The 24,267-nt window shown below is 39.1% G+C and overlaps 2 protein-coding genes across 7 annotated transcripts; both read right to left on the reverse strand.

Moving 5' to 3' along the window:
* Positions 1–2,801: 2,801 nt before the first annotated feature.
* LOC308080342 (major histocompatibility complex class I-related gene protein-like) lies at positions 2,802–19,694 on the reverse strand. Of its 5 annotated transcripts, XR_013932697.1 has the most exons (9): positions 19,535–19,694; positions 18,346–18,603; positions 16,747–17,025; positions 15,680–16,000; positions 15,032–15,130; positions 14,789–14,806; positions 14,601–14,675; positions 13,500–14,352; positions 2,802–3,018 (listed from the first exon to the last, which is right to left on the reverse strand). XR_013932697.1 is itself a non-coding variant. In XM_080422162.1 (8 exons), the coding sequence occupies exons 1-7, from the start codon at positions 19,581–19,583 to the stop codon at positions 14,626–14,628; spliced, it is 1,071 nt and encodes a 356-aa protein (XP_080278288.1). In that variant the 5' UTR covers positions 19,584–19,694; the 3' UTR covers positions 13,812–14,041; positions 14,601–14,625. The 5 variants fall into 5 exon arrangements, 4 of the variants coding, with proteins under 4 accessions (XP_080278288.1, XP_080278286.1, XP_080278289.1 ...); XM_080422162.1 differs by lacking the exon at positions 2,802–3,018 and having other exon boundaries at positions 13,812–14,041; positions 14,601–14,672; XM_080422160.1 differs by lacking the exon at positions 2,802–3,018 and having other exon boundaries at positions 13,812–14,041.
* Positions 3,511–8,955, reverse strand: LOC308080340 (major histocompatibility complex class I-related gene protein-like). 2 transcript variants are annotated; one of them, XM_080422158.1, is made up of 8 exons: positions 8,810–8,955; positions 7,560–7,817; positions 6,310–6,588; positions 5,243–5,563; positions 4,558–4,656; positions 4,324–4,341; positions 4,137–4,207; positions 3,511–3,688 (listed from the first exon to the last, which is right to left on the reverse strand). In XM_080422158.1, exons 1-8 carry the CDS (start codon positions 8,856–8,858, stop codon positions 3,644–3,646), a joined length of 1,140 nt encoding a protein of 379 aa, XP_080278284.1. In that variant the 5' UTR covers positions 8,859–8,955; the 3' UTR covers positions 3,511–3,643. The 2 variants fall into 2 exon arrangements, with proteins under 2 accessions (XP_080278284.1, XP_080278283.1); XM_080422157.1 differs by having other exon boundaries at positions 3,511–3,694.
* Positions 19,695–24,267: the final 4,573 nt, after the last annotated feature.

A 24,267-nucleotide genomic window follows, 5' to 3' on the forward strand; every position in this document is an offset into this window, starting at 1 on the left:
AACTGCTGCATTCACTTTTATCATTATCTCTCATTGTTTGTTATTCACTTGTTTTCCTTATTACTGTATTGCTTGTTATTCACTTGTTATTATTAGGACGTATGTTATTCATTTATGATTATTTAAGTATGATATTCACTTGTTGTCTCTGTATACGTAATGCATGCTCTGTCTTGTTTCATGTTGTTTTATATGTTTTTTCAATGTAAACATTTGTATCTTGCCAATAAAATAATTTTTAATTGAGAAAGAGAGAGGGGGAGAGAGAGAGGGGGGAGAGAGAGAGAGAGAGAGAGAGAGAGAGAGAGAGAGAGAGAGAGAGAGAGAGAGAGAGAGAGAGAGAGAGAGAGAGAGAGAGAGAGTCCATGAGAGTGCATGTGATCTGCATTCAGGTGAAAGAGGTTGTTATAACCTGCCCAAGATCACCTATTATCATTTATTATAATCTATCCCGGGAGCAGTATGGGTTAGCACCCAGCACACCAGGCTGTGTCTTCCGTGAGGAAGAAGCCCAACAAACCCACGGTGAGGCCTTTAGGAGGGTAATTCAAGCAATCCGCAAGTGGAGCCTGCAGTACCACCACGGCCCAAGGAACCATCACGCCAGAAGGAAATGTTTGGATCGGGGTGGCGTGCCGGATCTGGCGCAGCGCTCAGGTCCTGGTGAGACGAAGGAGGAGCCCGGCCAGGAGACAACCCACAGAGCCTAGTCCCTCCACGTGCCAGAGCCTCCCCGAGTCCCGGCAGAGTACTTCCGGAGAAGCGGACTGAGTGGCCCTGTCTTTCCCTATAGGACTGACCGTGGGTAGCTACTGGAACGTAAGTCTGGGCTTGATCAACCCTGGCTGGGTCACCTGGGCGAGGGTGTATGTTGTATGTTGCGAGACCCGAAACACCCGATGACCCCAGGCTACAACACTGATGATACATCCCAGTTGCATCCATGTGATGTTTTTCTTTATTAGTTATTCTATTTATAGTGGCTCATATGAATAGACTATGTGACAACCAGGAATAGTTTGGTGACCACAGGAGAGACTGTTGACAGCCGGAATGTAGACGGCATCCTGGGAGCAGTATGGGTTAGCGCCCCAGGCTGTGTCTTCCGTGAGGAAGAAGCCCAACAAACCCACGGTGAGGCCTTTAGGAGGGCCATTCAAGCAATCCGCAAGTGGAGCCTGCAGTACCACCACAGCCCAAGGAACCATCACGCCAGAAGGAAATGTTTGGATCGGGGCGGTGCACCGGATCTGGCGCAGCGCTCAGGTCCTGGACCTGGTGAGACAAAGGAAGAGCCCGGCCAGGAGACAACCCACAGAGCCTAGTCCCTCCACGTGCCAGAGCCTCCCCAGTACTTCCGGAGAAGCGGACTGAGTGGCCCTGTCTTTCCCTATTATATAGTCTATAGGTCAACTCCTCTCACTTCCCCAAACACATCTCAAAACAAAAGGTGACCGGGCATTTTTTTGTTTTTTCAGTTATTTCATTCACTTGCCATGGCTTGACTGAAGCCTGATTTATACTTAGTCGTATGACAGTGTCGTGACTCGTGTGCCAAAAATAGTAGAGCTACAAGCTCACAACAGCATTGCTGATTGAGCTTGTAGAGATGCTATTTTCGCACATGCATGAGTCAGAGTCAGGAGCTGAACTACAAATCATGTCAATTAAAGGTAGGGTAAGTGATTTTCTTTGGTTAAAATAAGGGTTAAATAGCTCTATATTCTGATAGTACTCATTGCTATAGAGGGCTTGTTCAGTAACAGGAGTCTCCATGTCCCCCCACCTCTTCATTAAATAGAAAAGGCATTTTCAGGTCGGGACACCAATTTTATCCAATCAGGATAGAGAACTTAGTCAGGATACAGATTAAACAAGTGAAATTGGAAGTGATGACACTAAGAAATGAGAAGACAAAATTTGAACTGGAACACTAAAAATTAAGCTAATAAATGGATACTCTCTCCTGATTGGCTGAGATTTTGTCACCTACCTGAAAAAGTATTTTTCTGTTTATTAAAGAGCTGGAGAGATGGGGAGATCCCTGTGACTGAACAAACACTCTATAGCAATGATTACTATCAAAATATAGTGCTTTAACCTTTTAACAAAAAACGTTTTGTTTTAACCAAAAAATATCACTTACCCTACTTTTAAATCAAAGCATTTTGTTTTTTAAAAGAGTGGGTACCTGAGAAGCCAAAAGGCCTATGCTTTAGAAAATAATCTGAAATAAGGTAAAGTATGATTTGAACATGCTTGAACATTTGACATTTAAGGCCTAATTTCAACTATTACTATAAAACTTGTGGATGTCATTATGGCATAAACAATAAGTTGAAGGGTAAATTTAGCAGGTTCAAATCAGGTATAGGCTACATTCAAAGCATTATTATTTTATTAACTTTTTCATATTTTGGTGGCAACCCTAATGTAGAGACATGCAGGCGGCCAATTTCGAATATGTCACATATGATCAAATATTCATGTAATACATGGGCCTATTCATATATAATGTCTTACATTGTGTCATTATCTAATACTAACACAACATTATCTATTCATATATAAATGTGACCAGGGCACTTAGGCCCGGAAACAGGATACCAGACTACGCCAATACTTGATCTATATTTCGTCGTAGGGATCACAGTGCTGTTTATTGTAATGAGAATTAGCTCACTAACATAAATTACTGTAAGTACACAACTAAACAGAAATATATCATTAATGAAAACTTCTTAATGGGTCTTAAAAAACGGACTTTTACACAAATGTAGCTAGTAATAATGAAGCAGTAATGGTTTTGAAAAAAGTATTTTATTATTAAATCACCTGAATATTTACAAGCGTCATCATTAAAGTGTGACTATTCTGTGAAGCTAACTGGGGCAGGTATTTATTCCACATTATAACCGGACAAGCTCACACCAGTCTGTTGAAAAAAACTTCACTTAAAGCATAAATTAGCTCATGAAGTCTTATTGAAATCAACAAAAATTATATTCATGAAAACAACTTCTCCAACTCCTTCAAACAGAAAAGAAGTATTTGAGAACAACAGGGTCAAGCTACACAATAATCTAGACAGAGAATAATTACAAAGTCCCCCAAAACACAATGATTATGTTTTCAATAAATGACCAACTGGTATATCACAGTGTTTCTCATGGAGACAGAATTCTAAGAGCCTCATCTTAAACAAATATGTGAAACGGATCACTCCTTTATCAAACTGTATTAGAGATGTCACGCTGAATGCACAACCATAGAAGTTCAACAGTAACATAATGTTGCGCAACATTTATAAAACGCAGCTATCCAATGATATTTAATATAATCACATTACACGCACGCACGCACGCACGCACGCACGCACGCACGCACGCACGCACGCACGCACGCACGCACGCACGCACGCACGCACGCACGCACGCACGCACGCACGCACGCACGCACGCACGCACGCACGCACGCACGCACGCACGCACGCACGCACGCACGCACGCACACACACACACACACACACACACACACACACACACACACACACACACACACACACACACACACACACACACACACACACACACACACACACACACACACACACACACACACACACACACACACACACACGGTTTCACTGCAAGTGGGGTTGGATGATGAGTTGTCTCTCTCCAAAGCCCTGCTCCTGACACATGGAGGAAGGAAACATAGGAAAACACACACACAGACACACACACACACACACACACACACACACACAAACACACACACACACACAGGGGGGGGGGGGGTAATCAATGGCGATCTGATCAGACTGAAATCAAAGGGTAGTAGCGCAAATCCAAACTCTTTGAGGCAGGTGCTGGCCTCGAAGTTAACTGAGATCAAAAAGTAGAAAGTAGAGCCGCACTCAATAGCTCGCTTTGTCAACATTTTATTGCAGAGTTACAGAGAGTGACGATTCGAGCCTGCATGCTCTTCTTCAATCTGAAGAAGAGCATGGGCTCGAACCGTTACTCTCTGTAACTCTGCACTAATAAAGCTCAGACTAAGTTATTCTGAGGTTTACAAAGAAATAACACAACACAGCACTCTGACACATCAATAACGTACACATATATACTTACAGGTTGTGTGAGGCTGAACAGAGCTTCAGTCTTCAGAGCGATGCCACTAGCATCACCAGAGTCTTCATCAGCTGCAAAGACACATTTTTATATTAAACTGAGACAAAAGCAAATAACAAATACATTTATGAACAATAGAAAAGACTCATGTTCAGTATGAACAACCTTAGATTCTGTGTTCACTTACTGTTAGTCGGAGAAAATCCTGACAACAGAAGAAAAGATAAAGGATATTAGGAGTGAGTTAGAGGAAACACTGTAAAATAATACAAGGGAAATATCAGTGTACATTATTGTAGTTGTTGTTGTTGTTGTTGTTATTATTATTATTCAAGTCTAATAGCTGTGTGGTCTCTACGTGTCCTATAGAAGCTGTGTAGTTCATACAGAGCAGTATTGATGTGTGGTCATGCGAACCTACCAGGTTTGGACCTTTTCCTCAGCAGCAGTCCAACAACACCAATGAGAACAATCAGACCCACAACTACACCAGCAATGATGATGACACTAGAAGATCCTCCTGCATCAAGACAGAAAAACATTTCATACCTTAACATCAGACCTGACTCATTTCATGAACTGAATCCAAGAAGAAAAAACATTTCTCATGTGTAAATAATGTCCATCATTAAATGTTTATATGTTCACCATGAAGAGTAACAAAATGACATGAAATCAAACCTAACTGGATAACAGAAGCTGTTATGTCCCACAAAGCCCCACAGAACAACAGATAGAATGAATCAAAATGAAACAAAATGCATGAAAAACAAGTGCATGTGTCACATGCAGGTGTGGTTAGAATCCAAATACAGGACAGCCAGGCAGGTAGCGATCAAAACCCATGATTGGGAGTTTTAATACAGGTTAACAGAGAAGACATCACAAACAAACTAACATGATGTGATACCAAACAATGACCCAACAAGGACTGATTGGGGAACAAGACTAATATACACATGAGAGGTGATTACAAATGAGATACAGCTGGGAAAGACAAGAACATAGAACTATGAAAACTAGGACAAAACCATAACACATAAGACATAGACAAGACAGGCAACGTTTAACTGTGAAAACATGTACTTTTTAAAAATTATCTCTACCTTCATCAGCTGGTTTCTTCCGGTTGGTCCTGATCAGGTTTGGGTCCAGTCTGGTCTGGATGTCCTCTTTGACACCATAGAGCTGAACCACACAGTTGTAATGCTTCCAGTCTTCATGTTTGACTGAAGACACGTTCAGGTCAGCACTGATCTGGAAGGTTCCATCTTGGTTGGGGAGGAGCTCTCCATGGTCCACGTTGTCACTGAGCTCCTCTCCATCTTTGGCCCAGAATATGATGACTCTGTCTGGGTAGAAACCTGTAGCGTGACACCTCACTGGAGAAGAGGGAGTCTTCTGGAGGAAAGATACAGAGGGGAGCTCTGAGAGAGAGAGAGAGAGAGAGAGAGAGAGAGAGAGAGAGAGACAGAAAAAAATATATATATATATATTTTGTTAGTGGTGATTTGATTTAAGAACTGTTGTATTTCATGTTTCAAGAATAAAACACCTTTGAACCTTCTCATAGTACTACTACATAGTAACATATTTGTACACCTTTCTATAGGTTATTTTAGTTTTGCATTTTGTATTAGTTTTTAATGAATTTTTGTTTTGAATTTTTGTTCTAATATGGGGTAATCATGGGTGAGATTCAACAAGCTCAGAAAAATAGAGAAAATAGCAGATCTAGAAGCTCACAACGTGATGCGTTGTGAGCTTGTAGATCTGATTCTCACTAGTTTTGAAGATTTTGAAAACAGGGCTTAAAACTGGCACAGCTAAATATACTGAAAAATATGATTTCATATCCACATATCCATGTATCCTGACCCAAAATATTGTCTTACGTATGTACGAAATATTGTTAAAGACTAAAATGAAGGACATTTTCTCTATGATTTTAGTTTGTTTTAGTTAGTTTTGTAAACACACAATACAGTTTCAGTTAGTTATTGTCTTTTTTCTTGTAAAACCTAATTTTTATACTTATTTCAGTTAACTACTGTACAATAACCCACAACTCCATCACATCATGTTGTTGTAACTCTTCTCTGTTGTTCTCATAGTGATGTTACTACATCTTAATATATTTATCTAAGTACAACTCCATCACATCATGTTGTACCTGTTCTCTGTACAGTCTTGTTCCCATAGGTCACATATTTCTTCAGCCATTCAATGCAGTCACTGGTCAGGAGGTACTTGTACTGTGCCATATAAGCTGTGTTTTGTTCCCATTTCAGTTTAGTGATGAAGGCCTGTGGTTTTGGAGCGACCCATGACTCTGTCTTCAGGTCATATGAGAGGAAGTCTTCTCCATCATGACCAAACTGTGTAAAACCATCAGTGTCTCCAGTCTCATCATCCCACTCACAACCATATATCTTCTGTAAGATGTGGACACCTGAGAGACAGACAGACAGACAGACAGACAGACAGTGAATTAAACCACATCCTGCTACAGTTCATGTGCGCACACACACACACACACACACACACACACACACACACACGCACGCACGCACGCACGCTCGCTCGCTCGCTCGCTCACTCACTCACTCACTCACTCACTCACTCACTCACTCACTCACTCACTCACTCACTCAGTGCCGCTTTAGACTCCACGGGGGCCCTAAGCATGATACGGGACACATGCACGCGTGCGCAGCGCGCGTGCATGTTTCCCCCGCGCGCACGCGCGTTTTTTTCGCAGTTCTGGGCAGATTGGGTTTAAAAAAAAAAAAAAAAAAATTTAAAAATTTTTTGCGGGTAGGCGGGGCCCCACGCAAGGCGGGGCCCTACGCAGCCTGCGTAGTGTGCGTGTAGGGAGAAGCGGCCCTGCACTCACTCACTCACTCACTCACTCTCTACTCTGACTATATTAACATAAACTAGTCTACAGACAGTACAGCATATTAACATACACTAGTCTAGACAGTTCAGTATATTAAAATGATGATATATAGATCAGTGGTTCTCAAACTTTTTGATGTCAGGAACCCTCAAATAAGTATATATTTTGTCTGAGGATCCCCATATGAAAATATCTTGTACAAGTAAAAAAAAATGATATGTATATGTATGTAAGATGTTTTGAAAATAGCAGAGCTACAAGCTCACAACGCGCCTCATCGCGCCGCGCCGCATCACTATGCGTAGTGAGCTTGTAGATCGGCTATTTTCAAATAGCCAATGTATAAAGGGTTAAAGTTGGTAAACTGATTTTGATGCTACTCAAGGAGGACCCCTGGGGGTCCCCGGACCCCACTTTGAGAACCACTGCTATAGACAGTACAGTAACATTCACTAGTCATAGAGCAGTGTGTGTAGAGGGAGAGCAGTAATGAATACAGTAAAGCTTCAGGTTAGTGTTACCGTCTGATTGGTTGAACCGCCTCATTAACTCCCCAAGATTGAATTTGTTGGAATGTACAGCTCCTATAAGTTCATTTGTCGAATCCTTCTCATACTGTTGTCCCAGCTTCTCCATCCAGCTCTGTTTGCTCACATAGACGTTGATGTTGCTGTCAAAGTATCCCATCAGCTCATCATCCAGGAGGTTCACAGCCACAAACTCAGGGAATTCACTCAAACCAGTGCTGCTAGTATGAATGTACTTATAGGAATGAATCGCTGAAAAAGAGAAAAAACGTTATAATTTATTTCTGAAACACAGTTTATTTTCTTAGCCTATGATGATTTGTTTTACAGAACATTTGTGTCCCCTATAGTCATATATCTTATTACTCAATGCTTATCAGAATAGCCTATTTGCATTTAATAACTTTTAATAACATAATGGTAGAATAAATATCTAGTCATTAGTCCTATTATTATTACTATTATTATTATTATTATTATTATTATTATTATTATTATTATTATTATTATTATTACCCTTATTATTATTTTTATTATTATTATTATTATTTAGGTTATCATTAGGTTTTACACTTATACAAGACTACAAATGCACACCCAGGGGGGTAAAAACCCTGCAATTTGTAATAACTGTTATGCTCAATAACATTCTTATTTCAAGTTCTCAGCAACCCTCTTGATACAGCAGGTGATTTTCAAGAAATGCAATAAATCAGCATTTAAAAAACTAAAACGTACAAACAAACAAAACACAAAAGCTCAGCCTTTTCCCTTTAGACCTACTGGCATAAGTCAGTTTTTGGCAAAATGATTGTAAAGACTTTTAAACCTCTGGTACATCTGTTCTTTTCCAGGCAATTTATACAGCGTTTAGCCTGAGGTAAATTATTAGGTATTATTGCAACTATTAGAGAAGTAAAATAATAATAGCCTAAATGATAATAAAAACAGAGGAATGTGAGGATCATGTCAGAAACAATATGATTTGTCACCGTCTGTCATATAGGCCTATTTGTGTTATGTGTGAGAATGTCACATATAACACATACAGTATTAGGGAGGATAGCATATCTCAAAATCACACTAACATACCTATGTATTCATACCTACACAGTCACAAACACAGTTCATATCTCAATCAGACAAAAGTCACATCAAATGGCCTCAAACAAAAATATCAAGGCTTCCATGTGAGCTGTTGTAATAATAACCTGTTACAATACGTTATTGAGTTACACTCTTACCTGCAGATGTGGTGTAAAAACAGAGCAACAACACAGTGAAAGCCTTCATCTTTAGATTAACATATTAGAACATGTCAAATAAGTTGAAAAGTTGTTCTTATGATTTGACTGAAACTTCATCTACCACCTTCTGAGATGAAACTCTGGTCAAATGGCTGCTCAACACTACAGTGTGTAATGTTAATGTGCGCAGGTCGCAACTCGGGCTACAACCAATAGAAATTCAGTAAATGCTGTTACTAGGTGAACTTGAGTCACTGCAGGTTGTTAAATGAAAGTGAAACTTTAGCTGTAGACTAAAGTGTATTGTTGGCACTAATACTTTAATAAGTCATTCAAGTACATCATTATATTCAGTATTCACCTACAGTACATATGAGACAGATCAGTGACCAGGTTAAGATATAGTGATGCATATTAATGGTGGTGTGATGTTTAGGTTCAGTTGAGCTCCTAACAGCAGCTGCTACTGGTACTGAGGGGTGAGCAGCGTCACAGCGGCCTCTGCTGGACATTATAGTAGTGTGTGTGTGTGTGTGTGTGTGTGTGTGTGTGTGTGTGTGTGTGTGTGTGTGTGTGTGCGTGCGTGCGTGCGTGCGTGCGTGCGTGCGTGCGTGCGTGCGTGCGTGCGTGCGTGCGTGCGTGCGTGCGTGCGTGTGCGTGTGTGCATGTGCCCCAGGTCACTTAGGTCATCCTCTAGTCTGTAGGTCAACTCCTCTCAATTCCCCAAACACATCTCAAAACAAAAGGTGACCGGGCGTTTTCTGTTGCTGCCCCTACAGTTATTTCATTCACTTGGCCATGGCTTGACTGAAGCCTGACTTATACTTAGTTGTATGACGGTGACGTGCGCCAAAAATAGTAGAGCTACAAGCTCACAACAGCATTGCTGATGCAATGCGTTTTGATCTTGTAGAGCTGCTATTTTCGGCACAATGCATGAGTTAGAGTCAGGAGCTGAACTACAAATCATGTCAATTAAATCAAAGCATTTTGTTTTGAAAAGAGTGGGCACCTGAGAAGCCTGTAGGCCTATATGCTTTAGGAAATGGTCTGAAATAAGGTAAAGTATACATGATTTGAAAATGCTTGAACATTTGACATTGAAGGCCAAATTTCAACTATTACTATAAAACTTGTGGATGTCATTATGGCATGAACAATAAGTTGAAGGGTACATTTAGCAGGTTCAAATCATGCATACTTTAAATTACATTCATTTTCCAAAGCTTTATTATTTTATAAACTTTTTCGTATTTTGGAAACAATTACCAATTTCAAACTGCAAAACATACATAGGTTTATACAATACATGTGTGGTGTATGGCTGAAGCATTGCATTTCCTTATGATTATGGTATTAATAGGACTTGTATGGTACATTAAGTGTAAGACCTGTTGTGTTTGTATTGTATTGTAAACTGTTCCAAAATGCATATATTTCTATGTATTTTAGGGGTTTGGGGGGCAGGCTCCCCAAATTATTTTATTATAGATTTCATAGATTCATTTTTTGTTTTTTATATTTCATACATTTCTATTAATTTCAGGGGTTTGGGGGTCTGGCTCGAATTTGTTACATATATGATAAACAATAAAATATTGTGTATTATGTATATGTAATACGTGGGCCTATTCATGTAAAAGCCTTACATTGTGTCATTATCTAATAACGCAAAGTTATCTATTAATATATTAATCATCATCAAATGTTTTGACGATGGTCAACGACGGACAATCTCATAATTGTTGTCCAGGTAGGCCTAACGTTGTCATAGTCATGTTTTAAATTATCTTTAACGTCGTTAACGTAATGTTAAAAATATATATTTAAAAACACTAAAGTTAAGTTAACTTAGGAGCCAGTTTCTTACATTTGTTCTCACCAGTCACTTATTAATAAAAAATGTCTTCCTATTAAGCAAATCATACACAACCATAATAAATGTATACTGTGCTTTGCAAAGGACAACAATTAACAAATAAAAATGCAGAACATTAGTCAGCAAAGCAGAGGTTTGATGAATGAGCCACACTCATTATCATCTGAGGCCAGAGCTAGGCTACTGTCCCTGGAGGAAGTAGATAATCACAGCATTTGCTTTGTGGTCCTTATGTCCTCAAAATGTAAATTTATAAACAGAATCCACTGTTCTCTTGGTCTGACTAGAGTCTGTTCACCAATTTACATGGCCAGGGTCAGGCATGGATGCCACACAGCTTGGCATCAGACAAAAAATTACCAAGTAGGCCTCAGCTGCCTGGGAGAGGAGGAGAGAGAACTGCGGATGAGGCACTGTAAAATTGTTATACCAATTATTGGAAAGGTGCTAAACATATCAAGTATAATTTGTCTTGCTTTCTGTAGGCCCAAAAAATAGCATAGACCTGCATGCCATCTCTTCAGGTGGCTGTTCGAGTGCTGGCACACCTCCCTGACCTGAAACAATTAGGAATGTCAGATATGCACCAAGTTCAAATTGTTTATGTCCTGAATAGGATTTGGTTTGCAGTGATGCATTTAAAATAGTAAGAGTGTAACATTTGAAAGTATGAAGGATGTCTTCCTCAGCAGTGGCTCAGTGCTCCTCTGGTACTTTCTTATCTCCTGCCGTGCTGTTGTTACCGGGCGAAACCTTTTTCTTTCTGGGAGCACCGCTGTCCCCTGCAAAGAGGCAAGAGCATGGGACTTTTTACTATTAAATGTATTCAGAAAGGATGCCTGACCATGGTATGATGGGTTAACCACGCGCACTCCTGTCTGCCCAGGATAGAGTTTTACCAGAGCTTCACTTTAAAACCCCAAGAAAAACCCACATTTGGAAGGGGACTGCCCACTCCTCAAAAATGTTCTAGTGCTTAAAATGTGTTTTGTTAAAAAATAAAAAATAAATAAAAACTTTTGGAAACTTTCTCTTTGGATGAATTCACAAACATGGGGGATACGTTTTCAAAAACTGAGCACATTTTTAGACCATATGATCATGGTACTTATTTTGCTTTGTTGAATACACTATTCAGATACATTCAGATCAATATACTTGTGTAGGCTACTGATAAATATTTTGAATAGAGCCAAACCAATATTTTACTTTATATTAACATTGGCATCAACCAATGAAGATATTTAGAACACACTACATTTAAAGTTAAACCTGCCTTCGAAGTTTCACATTGTTGGTGTTCTTGATATCACATCCGATCCTATTACATAAAATTGACAGTTTACTATTCTTATTGCTTTCATTTATCATGGCATGAACATAAACTGCTGGTCAGTGGTCACAATCTCACAAATGGCGGAAATAGATGTGCAAATACAAAGACAAGCTTAATAGCCTACAGAAAATGCTGAAAACCATGCAGGCTACTATCATGATGGACATTACAAAATGCTAAGTGATTGTGTTTATCTGACCGAGAATATTGAACAAGGTTCAAGGTTCAAGGTTGTACTTTACATCTTGTGTACAGGTAGCCTACTGTATAAGAGTAAAATGTATTTTTGTTTGACTTCCTTCAGACAAATGAACCATTACAAACATTGGTTCATAATGTCAGTAATTAGATACTGACATTATATTCATGTCATTTGACATTTTTCTAATAATTTTGTCAAAAGGAGTGGACATTTTGGGGTAATTCTTTAAACATATAATTCAGTGTAGGGGTTATTACACTCTTGCTGGGCCAGAGTTGGATTTTGGGCTTGTAGATCAGCTCGGGTTTAGCCCTAGAATGTGCTACTTTTACTTAAGTAAAAAATATGAGAGCTTTTTCCACCACTGCTATATAGCCTACTACACTTTTACCATTTTCATAGGAATGACTGACGGCTTGAACTCCAGCGAAAAGCTACCGGTTAACAGATAACGCATAATGGAAGGGCTTTAGGTGCTGCAGCACAGGGCATCAACCTCAGGGGAGCACCATCCTCCAGGCATTTTTGTTTGTTTTTTGGCCTGGATTTTTATCCCTGACCCTTGACTCATGCAGCCTGTGTTTTGTCCCATCAGATTCTTGGGACTGATTTCCAGTCGGCCGTTTTCCAAGTTGGTTGACATTAACGTCACCTCGTAGCCTACTGCTCTGCTGTCAGTTTTGTGAGATTTGACACGGACCGGACCGGTATCATGGATCACAGAAAGTCGTGCTTGTACAGTGTACAGAGCGGTGCTTCCGTAATAAAAGTTGTGTTTTTGCCTCAAAAATATTATGAATAAATATTGTGTAAAAATGTTTTTGTGCAGCACAAAAAACACATATCACTTCAAATAAAGCACAAATTGTGCTTTATTTTTAGTAATAGTTTTATTTTTATTGTATTACCCTTAGACATAGTGAAATGTAACATGAAACTAAACTAAACAGAAATATATCATGAATTAAAACTTCTTAATAGGTCTTTAAAAACTGACTGTTACACAAATGTAGCTAGTAATAATGAAGCAGTAATGGTTTTGGGAAGAAAAAAAAAACATTTTATTATTAAATCACCTGAATATTTACAAGCGTTAAAGTGTGACTATGGTGTAAAGCTCACCGGGGCAGGTACTGTATCTATTCCACATTATAACCTGACAAGCTCACACCAGTCTGTTGAAAAAAAAACGTCACTTAAAGCATAAATTAGCTCATGAAGTCTTATTGAAATCAACACAAAAAATATTCATGAAAACAACTTCTCAAACTCCTTCAAACAGAAAAGATGGACTTGGCTTGAGAACAACAGAGTCAAGCTACACAATAATCTTGACAGAGAATAATTACAAAGTCCCCCCAAAACACAATGATTATGTATTCAATAAATTACCAACTGGTATCACGGTGTTTCTCATGGACACAGAATTCTAAGTGCCTCATCTTAAACAAATATGTGAAACTGATCACTTCTTTATCAAACTGTATTAGAGATGTAACACTGAATGTACAACCATAGAAGTTCAACAGTAAAATAATGTAGCGCAAAATGTATAAAACGCAGCTATCCATTGATATTTAATATAATCGTATCACACACACACACACACACACACACACACACACACACACACACACACACACACACACACACACACACACACACACACACACACACACACACACACACACACACACACACACACACACACACACACACACATACACACACATACACACACAAAGACATAGTTTCACTGCAGGTGGGGTTGGATGATGAGTTGTTGTTCACTGTCTCTCCAAAGCCCTGCTCCTGACACATGGAGGAAGGAAACATAGGAAACCACACACACACGCGCACACACGCACGCACACACACACACACACACACACACACACACACACACACACACACACACACACACACACACACACACACACACACACACACACACACACACACACACACACACACACACACACACACACACACACACACACACACACACACACACACACAGGGGGAGGGGGGGGGGATAATCAATGGCGATCTGATCAGACTGAAATCAAAGGGTAGTAGCGCACATCCAACATCTTAGAGGCAGGTGCTGGCCTCGAAGTGAACTGAGATCAAAAAGTAGAAAGTAGAGCCACACACATTAGCTCACTTTTTCAACATTGTATTGCAGAGATACAGAGAGTGACGGTTCGAGGCTGCATGCTCTTCTTCAGACTGAAGAAAAGCATGCAGGCTCGAAACGTCACTCTCTGTAACTCTGCAATAAAGCTCAGACTAAGTTATTATGAGGTTTACAAAGAAATAAAACAACACGGCACTCTGACACATCAATAACGTACACATTGATACTTACAGGTTGTGTGAGGCTGAACAGAGCTTCAGGTCTTCATAGCGATGCCACTAGCATCACCAGAGTCTTCATCAGCTGCTAAGAGACATTTTTACATTAAACTGAGACAACAGCAAATAACAAATACATGTATGAACAATAGAAGAGACTCATGTTCAGTATGAACAACCTTAGATTCTGTGTTCACTTACTGTTAGTCTGAGTGAATCCTGACAACAGAAGAAAAGATAAAGGATATTAGGAGTGAGTTAGAGGTAACACTGTAAAATAATACAAGGGAAATATCAGTGTATATTATTGTAGTTGTTGTTGTTATTGTTATTATTATATAATAAAAGCAAAAAGCAAAGTCTAATAGCTGTATGGTCTCTACGTGTCCTATTGAAGCTGTGCTGTTCAAACTGCAGTATTGATGTGTCATCATGCGAACTTACCAGATTTGGACCTTTTCCTCAGCAGCAGTCCAACACCACCAATGAGAACAATCAGACCCACAACTACAGCAGCAATGATGATGACACTAGAAGATCCTCCTGCATCAAGACAGAAAAACATTTCATACCTTAACATCACCTCTGACTCATTTCATGAACTGGATAAGAAGAAAAAACATTTCTCATGTGTAAATAATGTCCATAATTATTGTTTATATGTTCACCATGAAGAGTCACAAAATGACATGAAATCACAACCTAACTGGACAGAAGCTGTATGTCCCACAAAGCCCCACAAGGAGAACAACAGAACAAGTACATGTGTCACATGCAGGTGTGGTGAGAACCCAAAGACAGCCAGGCAGGTAGCAATCAAAACCCATGATTGGGAGTTTTAATACAGGTTAACAGAGAAGACATCACAAACAAACTAACATGATGTGACACCAAACAATGACCCAACAAGGACTGATTGGGGAACAAGACTAATGTACACATGAGAGGTGATTACAAATGAGATACAGCTGGGGAAGACAAGAACATAGAACTATGAAAACTAGGACATAACCATAACACATAGACATACAAATACAAGACATAGACAAAACAGGCAACGTCTAATTGTGACAACATGTGTTTTATCTCTACCTTCATCAGCTGGTTTCTTCTGGTTGGTCCTGATCAGGTTTGGGTCCAGTCTGGTCTGGATGTCCTCTTCGACCCCATAGAGCTGAACCACGCAGTTGTAATGCTTCCAGTCTTCATGTTTGATTGAAGACACGTTCAGGTCAGCACTGATCTGGAAGGTTCCATCGTGGTTGGGGAGGAGCTCTCCATGGTCCACGTTGTCACTGAGCTCCTCTCCATCTTTAGCCCAGAATATGATGACTCTGTCTGGGTAGAAACCTGTAGCGTGACACCTCACTGGAGAAGAGGGAGTCTTCTGGAGGAAAGATACAGAGGGGAGCTCTGAGAGAGAGAGAGAGAGAGAGAGAGAGAGAGAGAGAGAGAGAGAGAGAGAGAGAGAGAGAAATATATATTTTGTTAGTGGTAAGGATTTGTCGACTTTGATTTGATTTAAGAACTGTTGTATTTCATGAAAATAAAACACCTTTGAACCTTCTCGTAGTAATGATACTACATAGTGACATATTTGTACAACTATTTTAGTTTTGCATTTTGTATTAGTTTTTATTTCGTTTTTTCGTTTTGAATTTTAGTTCTAATTTGGGGTAATCATGGGTGAGATTCAACAAGCTCAGAAAAATAGAGAAAATAGCTGATCTACAAGCTCACAACGTGATGCGTTGTGACGTTGTAGATCAGATTTTCACTAGTTTTGAAGAATCTTTCACAACAGGGCTTAAAACTGGCACAGCTAAATATACTGAAAAATATAATTTCATATCCACATATCCATGTATCCTGACCCAAAATATTGTCTTACGTATGTATGAAATATTGTTAAAGACTAAAATTAAGGACATTTTGTCTATGATTTTAGTTTGTTTTAGTTAGTTTTGTAAACACGCAATACAGTTTCAGTTTTTTTTCTTGTAAAGCCTAATTTTTATATTTATTTCAGTTAACTACTGTATAATAACTCACAACTCCATCACATCATGTTGTTGTAGCTCTTCACTGTTGTTCTCATAGTTATGTTACTACATCTTAACATATTTATCTAAGTACAACTCCATCACATCATGTCGTACCTGTTCTCTGTACAGTCTTGTTTCCATAGGTCACATACTTCTTCAGCCATTCAATGCAGTCACTGGTCAGCTCATACTTCCTCTGTGCCATCAAAGCTGTGTTTTGTTCCCATTTCAGTTTAGTGATGAAGGCCTGTGGTTTTGCAGCGACATATGACTCTGTCTTCAGGTCATATGAGAGGAAGTCTTCTCCATCATGACCAAACTGTTGAAAACCATCAATGTCTCCAGTCTCATCATCCCACTCACAACCATACATGTACTGCTCAATGTGGACACCTGAGAAACAGACAGACAGACAGACAGACAGACAGACAGACAGACAGTGAATTAAACCACATCCTGCTACAGTTCACAAACAAACACACACACACACACACACACACACACACACACACACACACACACACACACACACACACACACACACACACACACACACACACACACACACACACACACACACACACACACACACACACACACACACACACACACACACACACACAGCACACACACAATATACACTAGTCTAGAACAGTGGTTCTGAACCTCTTCAGGCCGGGACCCCCCAAAATAATCATATTTGAACTGGGGACCCCCCACCCTGACAAGCACTTGGAATTATAGTTGCCTAGTTGAGGCATTACATTTAGTTTGACTCGGTTCCACAGATAAATATTGCGAGGCGTTATGAGCTTGTAGATCGGCTATTTTCAAAACGTTTTGCCCTTTTCTTATATTATTGACAATTTGGCCAATGTTTGACCAGTTTGTTGATTATGTTTGATGCAGTAATGGTCTTTTTTCATTTCATTTATTTACTACCCCCCCTCCCCGTTTTAAGGTATTATAAAGGTCTTAAAAGTACGTACATTTTCACTTTACTGTCATCTGGGGACCCCCCCAAAATCATGTGGGGTCCTAGGTGTCCTAGGGGTCCCGACCCACAGGTTGAGAACCACTGGTCTACTCTAGACAATATATTTATATATTAACATAATAGACCAGTGGTTCTCAAACTTTTTGATGTCAAGGACCCTCAAATAAATATGTATTTGGCTGCGGACCCCCATGTGAAAATATCATGTACAAGATTTGTGTTGTTAAAATGTTTTAAAAATATGAGAAATCTTCCAAATGTATTCACGATTTTTTTTAAATATCAAAGCTACAAGCTCACAACACGCCGCATCATTGCGCGTTGTTAGCTTGTAGATCGTCTATTTTCAAATTATATAGGGTTAAAGTTGTTAAACTGATTTTGATGCTACTCAAGGACCCCTGGGGGTCCCCGGACCCCACTTTGAGAACCACTGCTATAGACAGTACAGTATATTATACACTACTAATCTATAAACAGTACAATATATTAACATACACTAGTGACTAGTCTAAAGACAGTACAATATATTAACAGACTGTACACTAGTCTATAGACAGTACAATATATTAACATACACTAGTCTATATACAGTACAATATATTAACATACACTAGTCTATATACAGTACAATATATTATCATACACTAGTCATAGAGCAGTGTGTGTAGAGGGAGAGCAGCAATGAATACAGTAAAGCTTCAGGTTAGTGTTACCGTCTGATTGGTTGAAACGCTTCATGGCAATGCCAAGATTGACTTTGCTGGTTTGTACACTTCCTCTAAGTACATTTATCTGTCGCTCCTCCCACTGTTGCCCCAGCTTCTCCATCCAGCTCTGTTTGTTCACATAGATGTTGATGTTGCTGTCAAAGTATCCCATCAGCTCATCATCCAGGAGTTCCACAAGCACAAACTCAGGGAATTCACTCAAACCAGTACTGGTAGTATCAATGGACTTATAGGAATGAATCGCTGAAAAAGAGCAAAAATTATTTTAATTTGTTTTTAAAATACAATTTATTTTCTTAGCCTATGATGATTTGTTTGACAGTACATTGTGTCTCCTATTGTCTTAGTTATCATATTACTCAATGCTAATTAGAATAGCCTATTTGCATTCATCCATGATCACATCTTTAAAATCAGTGCAGTCTAGTCATACTTTTAATAACATTATGGTAGAATAAATATCTAGTCATTAGTCCTATTATTATTATTATTATTATTATTATTTAGGTTATTATTAGGTTTTACACTTATACAAGACTACAAATGCACACCCAAAGGGGGGTAAAACCCTGCAATTTGTAGTAACTGTTATGCTGAATAACATTCTTATTTCAAGTTCTCAACAACCCTCTTGATACAGCAGGTGATTTTCAAGAAATGCAATAAATTGTCACCATTTAAAAAACAGAAACAAACAAAACACAAAAGCTCAGCATTTTCCCTTTAGGCCTACTGGCATAGTCAGTTTTTGGCAAAATGATTGTAAGACTTTTAAACCTCTGGTACCTCTGTACATTTCCAGGCAATTTATATACAGTGTTTAGCCTGAGGTAAATTATTAGGTATTATTGCAACTATTAGAAAAGTAAAATAATAATAGCCTAAATGATAATAAAAACAGAGGAATGCGAGGATCACGTGAGAAACAATATGTTTAGTCACCGTCTGTCATATTTATGTTATGTGCATATAGCATAGGGGGGATAGCATATCTCAAAATCACACTAACATAACCATGTATTCATACCTACACAGTTCATACCTACACAGTCACAGTTCAAATCTCAGTCAGACAAAAGTCCCAACAATGGCCTCAAACTAAAAATATCAAGGCTTACATGTGAGCTGTTGTAATAATAACCTGTTACAATAAGTTATTGAGTTAAACTCTTACCTGCAGATGTGGTGTAAAAACAGAGCAACAACGCAGTGAAAGCCTTCATCCTTATATTAAAATATTAGAAAATGTAAAATAAGTTGAAAAGTTGTGCTTATGATTTGACTGAAACTCTAAAGAAAAATAAATCTACCACCTTCTGAGATGAAAGCTCTGATCAAATGGCTGCTCAACACTTTACAGTGTGTAATGTTAATGTGCGCAGGTCCCAACTCAGGCTACAACCAATAGAAATTCAGTAAATGCTGTTACTAGGTGAACTTGAGTCACTACAGGTTGTTAAATGAAAGTGAAACTTTAGATGTAGACTAAAGTGTCTTGCTAATACTTTAATAAGTCATTCAAGTACATAATAATACTCAGTATTCACCTACAGTACATATGAGACAGATCAGTGACCAGGTTAAGATATAGTGATGCATATTAATGGTGGTCAGTGATGTTTAGGTTCAGTTGAGCTCCTAACAGCAGCTGCTACTGGCACTGAGGGGTGAGCAGCGTTACAGTGGCCTTTGCTGGACAGATTGTGTATGTTCATCTAGAGACAATTTCAGGGAAATCACCTGATTATTTTTAACTCTATGGATGAGATAGATACATTATAGTTGTAGTGCTAGGAGCAGCGGCAATATTGTGTGTGTGTGTGTGTGTGTGTGTGTGTGTGTGTGTGTGTGTGTGTGTGTGTGTGTGTGTGTGTGTGTGTGTGTGAGTGAGAGAAAGAAAGATAATAGCCGAACACATCTGGCTAAACAAAATCACTAACTAATAAATGCACTGTTATCATCATTGTCTCTCATTGTTTGTTATTCACTTGTCTTCCTTCTTACAGTATTGCTTGTTATCCACTTATTATTAGGGGAGAGAGAGAGAGAGAGAGAGAGAGAGAGAGAGAGAGAGAGAGAGAGAGAGAGAGAGGGGGGGGGGGGGATTACATGAGAGTACATGTGATCTGCATTCAGGTGAAAGAGGTTGTTACCTACCCAATTATCATTCATTATTAAATCCATGATCCTTTATTATAATTCATTTAAAATATTAATTTGTATCATCAATTATTGTACCAGATTTCTTTCTTCCATCAAATCACTTATGAAACTGTACACATTTCATAGTGTTTTTTTAATTACTTCTTTTTATCCTTGCTTAAGTCCTTTCATGTCTTTTCTTTCTATTTGTTTTTATTGTATGTTTATCTTTTTTTTTGTAATTTTATGAAAAGAAAGTACCCAGTGAGCCATAGTCGGCTATTAGACCTCCGTCTAAAACGGGGTTATAATTGGTCTAACAGTGAACGTTTTTTAAACGTCACGTATAGGCTTAGCCTAGACGTTGATTTGTTGTTTTTTGGGCGGTGAAACCGCCCCTATATATGTGAGGTTTGGACATCGACATTCGCTGCACTGTGATTGGCCACCATTGTACCCCCCCCCACCCATTGCACCCCCCCAACCCTGCGCTGTGATTGGCCACCAGTGTACTAGGGCTGTGAATCGTCTGCTATCTCACGAATCGATTTGATTCCGATTCTTGGGGTCACGATTCCGATTTTTATCGATTTTTTCAAAACAAAAAAATTTCGATTCAAAAGCGATTTTTTCCGATTCAAACGATTTTCGATTCAAAACGATTCTCGATTCAAAACGATTCTTGATTCAAAACATAGGATTTCAGGATCTACTCCAATCTGCTGGCATGAGAACAGAGACTACAGTATGTATGTAGCTTTTATAATTGTAAAGGTTTTATCAACTGATAATAATGTAAACACACAAAGGTAAATCCAAGATCCAAAAAAAAAAAAAAAAAATTAAAATGAGAATCGATTCTGAATCGTCCAACAGTAGAATCGCGATTCGTATTCGAATCGATTTTTTCCGACACCCCTACAGTGTACCCCCCTAACCCTGCACCGTGATTGGCCAATCACAGTCTATTCAGGACTGTGATTGGCTAGTGAAACATGACACATGTGCATAGCCCTATAAATAGGACTATGCACTTAAAAAAAACACATTAATGGTTTTTTTTAAGTTAGGGGTGTACAATGGTTGGTCCACAATATTACTTTTCTTTAAGTGAACTTCCATCACTGTGATGACCACTGTGACCACACCGCCCACTTCACACTGGGTGTGATTTTTAAGGGTCTTTATATAGACGTCTATATTTTAGACGTCATTTCAACGGCTATATAGACGGTCTATAAATAGACACTTAAAAAACAGCTAATCAAAAACTTTCATTGTTAGACCAATTATAACCCGCTTTTAGCCTAGCCCTTAGACGTATTTTAGACGTCTAATAGCCCGAAAAATGCGCAGTGGGTAATCTCAAGTTGTTTCTTTCATTCACTTGGCCCGGGCCACTGAAGCCTGATTTAGTCGTATGACGGTGTCGCATGCCAGAAATAGTAGAGCTACAAGCTCACAACCGCATTGCTGATGCAATGTGTTTTGAGCTTAGAGCTGCTATTTTCGGTACATGCAGAACTGTTCAAAAATGCATAGATTTCTATGTATTTTAGGGGTTTGGGAGGCTGGCTCCCAACATTTTTGTATTATAGATTTAATAGATTATTATTATTTTTGTTTTGATTGAATAGATTTCTATGCATTTCAGGGGTTGGGGGGCTGGCCTGGCTCCCACCAAAAAAATCCGGGAAATTTTCCATTTCTGATAGGTGGCAAGTAGCAACCCTAAATGTAGAGACATGGCGGCCAATTTCAAATATGTCACATATATGATACAAAATATTATGTAATGCGTGGGCCTATTCATGTAAATGTCTTAAATTGCGTCATTATCTAATAACACGCAACGTTATCTGTTCAGCGTTTGGCTCAACAAAGGGAATGAACTCGTTCTCATGCTATTCATCAAAAACGTGGAATGCCCTACCAAAAGGAGTAAAGGAGTGTAAAACCCTACTCACTTTCAAAACTGCCCTAAAGATACACCTTCAGGAGGCTGCAATTCGAAAATGGCCCCTGTCAAAGTCTTAACCTACCCCCCATCACCCACATTTTTGGGCGGTGAAACCGCCCCTATATGTGAGGTTTGGAAATTGCACCCCCCCAACCCTGCGCTGTGATTGGCCACCAGTGTACCCCCCTAACCCTGCACCGTGATTGGCCAATCACAGTCTATTCAGGACTGTGATTGGCTAGTGAAACATGACACATGTGCATAGCCCTATAAATAGGACTATGCACTTTAAAAAAAACACATTTATGGTTTTTTTTAAGTTAGGGGTGTACAATGGTTGGTCCACAATATTACTTTTCTTTAAGTGAACTTCCATCACTGTGATGACCACTGTGACCACACTGCCCACTTCACACTGGGTGTGATTTTTTTCACTCTTCATACCAGTAACCTGTAAGCTGATTGTATGACGTTCTGTATTGTAGTGTGTATATCTGTCTGTCTCTTATATGTCATCATGATTTGTGTGCATGGGGATCTCATCTTAAACAAGCTCAGTGCTCAAGCTGAGTCTTCCAGTTTTGTAGACCTTGTATTGTGAATTTGTACTTCCAGTTCCATGTACTGATGTTCTCATGTCTTACTAAAAATAAAGTACATCAATCAATCAATCAATCAATCAGCGTCAAATGTTTTGAAGACGACGGACAAACTCATAATTGTTGTCAAGGTAAGCCTAACATTGTCATAGTCATTTTTTAAATTATCTTTGACGTCGTTAATGTTAAAAAGATAGCTTTAAAAACTAAACTAAAGTTAAGTTACCTTCATCCATGTTAACTTCAGTCTCTCGCTCTGCTGTCAGTATCACCCCAGCTCAGTATTAGCCTTGGATCAAGTCAGACTATCGTAGATGTATTTTATCAAGTCTGGCTTTTACTTTCGTATGTAGGATAGTCTTGGCTAGCACCCCCCAGTGCGTCCTGCACTTTCACCAGTAAAGCCCGTACTTCTCCGTATATGTACAAAAATATACATACGGTGCTTTCCCGGTTTCCCCAAATATTAACTCACGTTCCGGAGTCTTTGCGCAATGTTTTAGTCCGTATTTTTCAATAAATATGTGTTTTAATCCCATCTGTGTTGGATTCTGTCGGAAGTTCCCTGCATTCATCAATGGGCGGTAGTAATGGGCGCATCCGGTGAAAACCGGTATTATACTAAAACGTAAACAGGAAGTTAACGAGGGGGAAAAGATGGCGTTCGGCCACAGACGGGATTAAAACATATATCTATTGAAAAATGCGGACTAATACATTGCACAAAGATCTCGAAGGGTGAGTTAACATTTGTGTCACAGGCAGTGATGGAAGAAGAACTCGTGTTTTACTTGTAGAAATACTCTGTTACAAGTAGAAGTCCGGAATTCAGGTAAAAGTACTCATTGTGCAGAATGTCCCATTTCACGGTTCAAAATGTATTAAAAAATCTGAAAATAGCAGATCTACAAGCTCACGCCTGGCATCGCTTGCGACGCATTGTGAGTTTGTAGCTTGTAGATCTTGTGACCTTGTAGATCTGCTATTTTCAAATGGCCGAAATATATATGTCTGAAGTGGTTGGTGTGTCTTGTCACAATAATTCAAATCTACAAAGTAAGTACGTTTTCAAATAAAGTGGAGTTGCCTCTGAGATAGGTAGTGGAGTAGAAGTAAAAGTACTGACAATTGGAAATCCTCCAGTAAAGTAAAACATATATATTTTTTTTTTACTTAAGTACGGTACTTGAGTAAATGTACTTTACA

The sequence above is a fragment of the Gymnoscopelus braueri genome (assembly GCF_963280865.1).
Source record: "Gymnoscopelus braueri genome assembly, chromosome: 24".
NCBI classification, from domain to species: Eukaryota; Metazoa; Chordata; class Actinopteri; order Myctophiformes; family Myctophidae; genus Gymnoscopelus; species Gymnoscopelus braueri.

Excerpts from the sequence above, each read along its gene's own strand:
- LOC308080340 (XM_080422157.1), bottom strand. The coding sequence starts at position 8,858 with ATGAAGGCTTTCACTGTGTTGTTGCTCTGTTTTTACACCACATCTGCA. Across the intron at positions 6,589-7,559 it reads GCGGTTCAACCAATCAGACG|GTGTCCACATCTTACAGAAG; the intron begins GTAACACTAACC and ends TCTGTCTCTCAG. Across the intron at positions 5,564-6,309 it reads CAAGACTGTACAGAGAACAG|AGCTCCCCTCTGTATCTTTC; the intron begins GTACAACATGAT and ends TCTCTCTCTCAG.
- LOC308080342 (XM_080422160.1), bottom strand. The coding sequence starts at position 19,583 with ATGAAGGCTTTCACTGCGTTGTTGCTCTGTTTTTACACCACATCTGCA. Across the intron at positions 17,026-18,345 it reads GCGTTTCAACCAATCAGACG|GTGTCCACATTGAGCAGTAC; the intron begins GTAACACTAACC and ends TCTGTTTCTCAG. Across the intron at positions 16,001-16,746 it reads CAAGACTGTACAGAGAACAG|AGCTCCCCTCTGTATCTTTC; the intron begins GTACGACATGAT and ends TCTCTCTCTCAG.